At 64.3% G+C, this 210-nt stretch overlaps 1 protein-coding gene across 1 annotated transcript in view; it reads left to right on the forward strand.

Moving 5' to 3' along the window:
• Nucleotides 1-210, forward strand: part of LRRC15 (leucine rich repeat containing 15) — a gene marked incomplete at its 3' end in the record, with an annotated part of 1,239 nt that overhangs the window by 676 nt on the left and 353 nt on the right. The window contains 1 exon segment of the mRNA XM_010024202.1: nt 21-209. Coding sequence (XP_010022504.1) covers nt 21-209 — 189 coding nt within the window.

A 210-nucleotide genomic window follows, 5' to 3' on the forward strand; every position in this document is an offset into this window, starting at 1 on the left:
CGGGGCGGCCGGGGGGCGGCCGGGGCTGCAGGTGCTGCGGCTCTACGAGAACCAGCTCCGGCAAATCCCACTGGGCACCTTTGATGGGCTGCCAGAACTGCAGGAGCTGGGGCTGCACCAGAACCAGCTGGAAATGCTGTCCCCAGAGCTCTTCGTTCACAATGGGAACCTGCAGAAGCTCTACCTGTCCAACAACCTCCTCGCCACCCT

This window comes from Nestor notabilis, unplaced genomic scaffold (genome assembly GCF_000696875.1).
Source record: "Nestor notabilis isolate BGI_N333 unplaced genomic scaffold, ASM69687v1 scaffold24710, whole genome shotgun sequence".
Lineage (NCBI taxonomy): Eukaryota > Metazoa > Chordata > Aves > Psittaciformes > Psittacidae > Nestor > Nestor notabilis.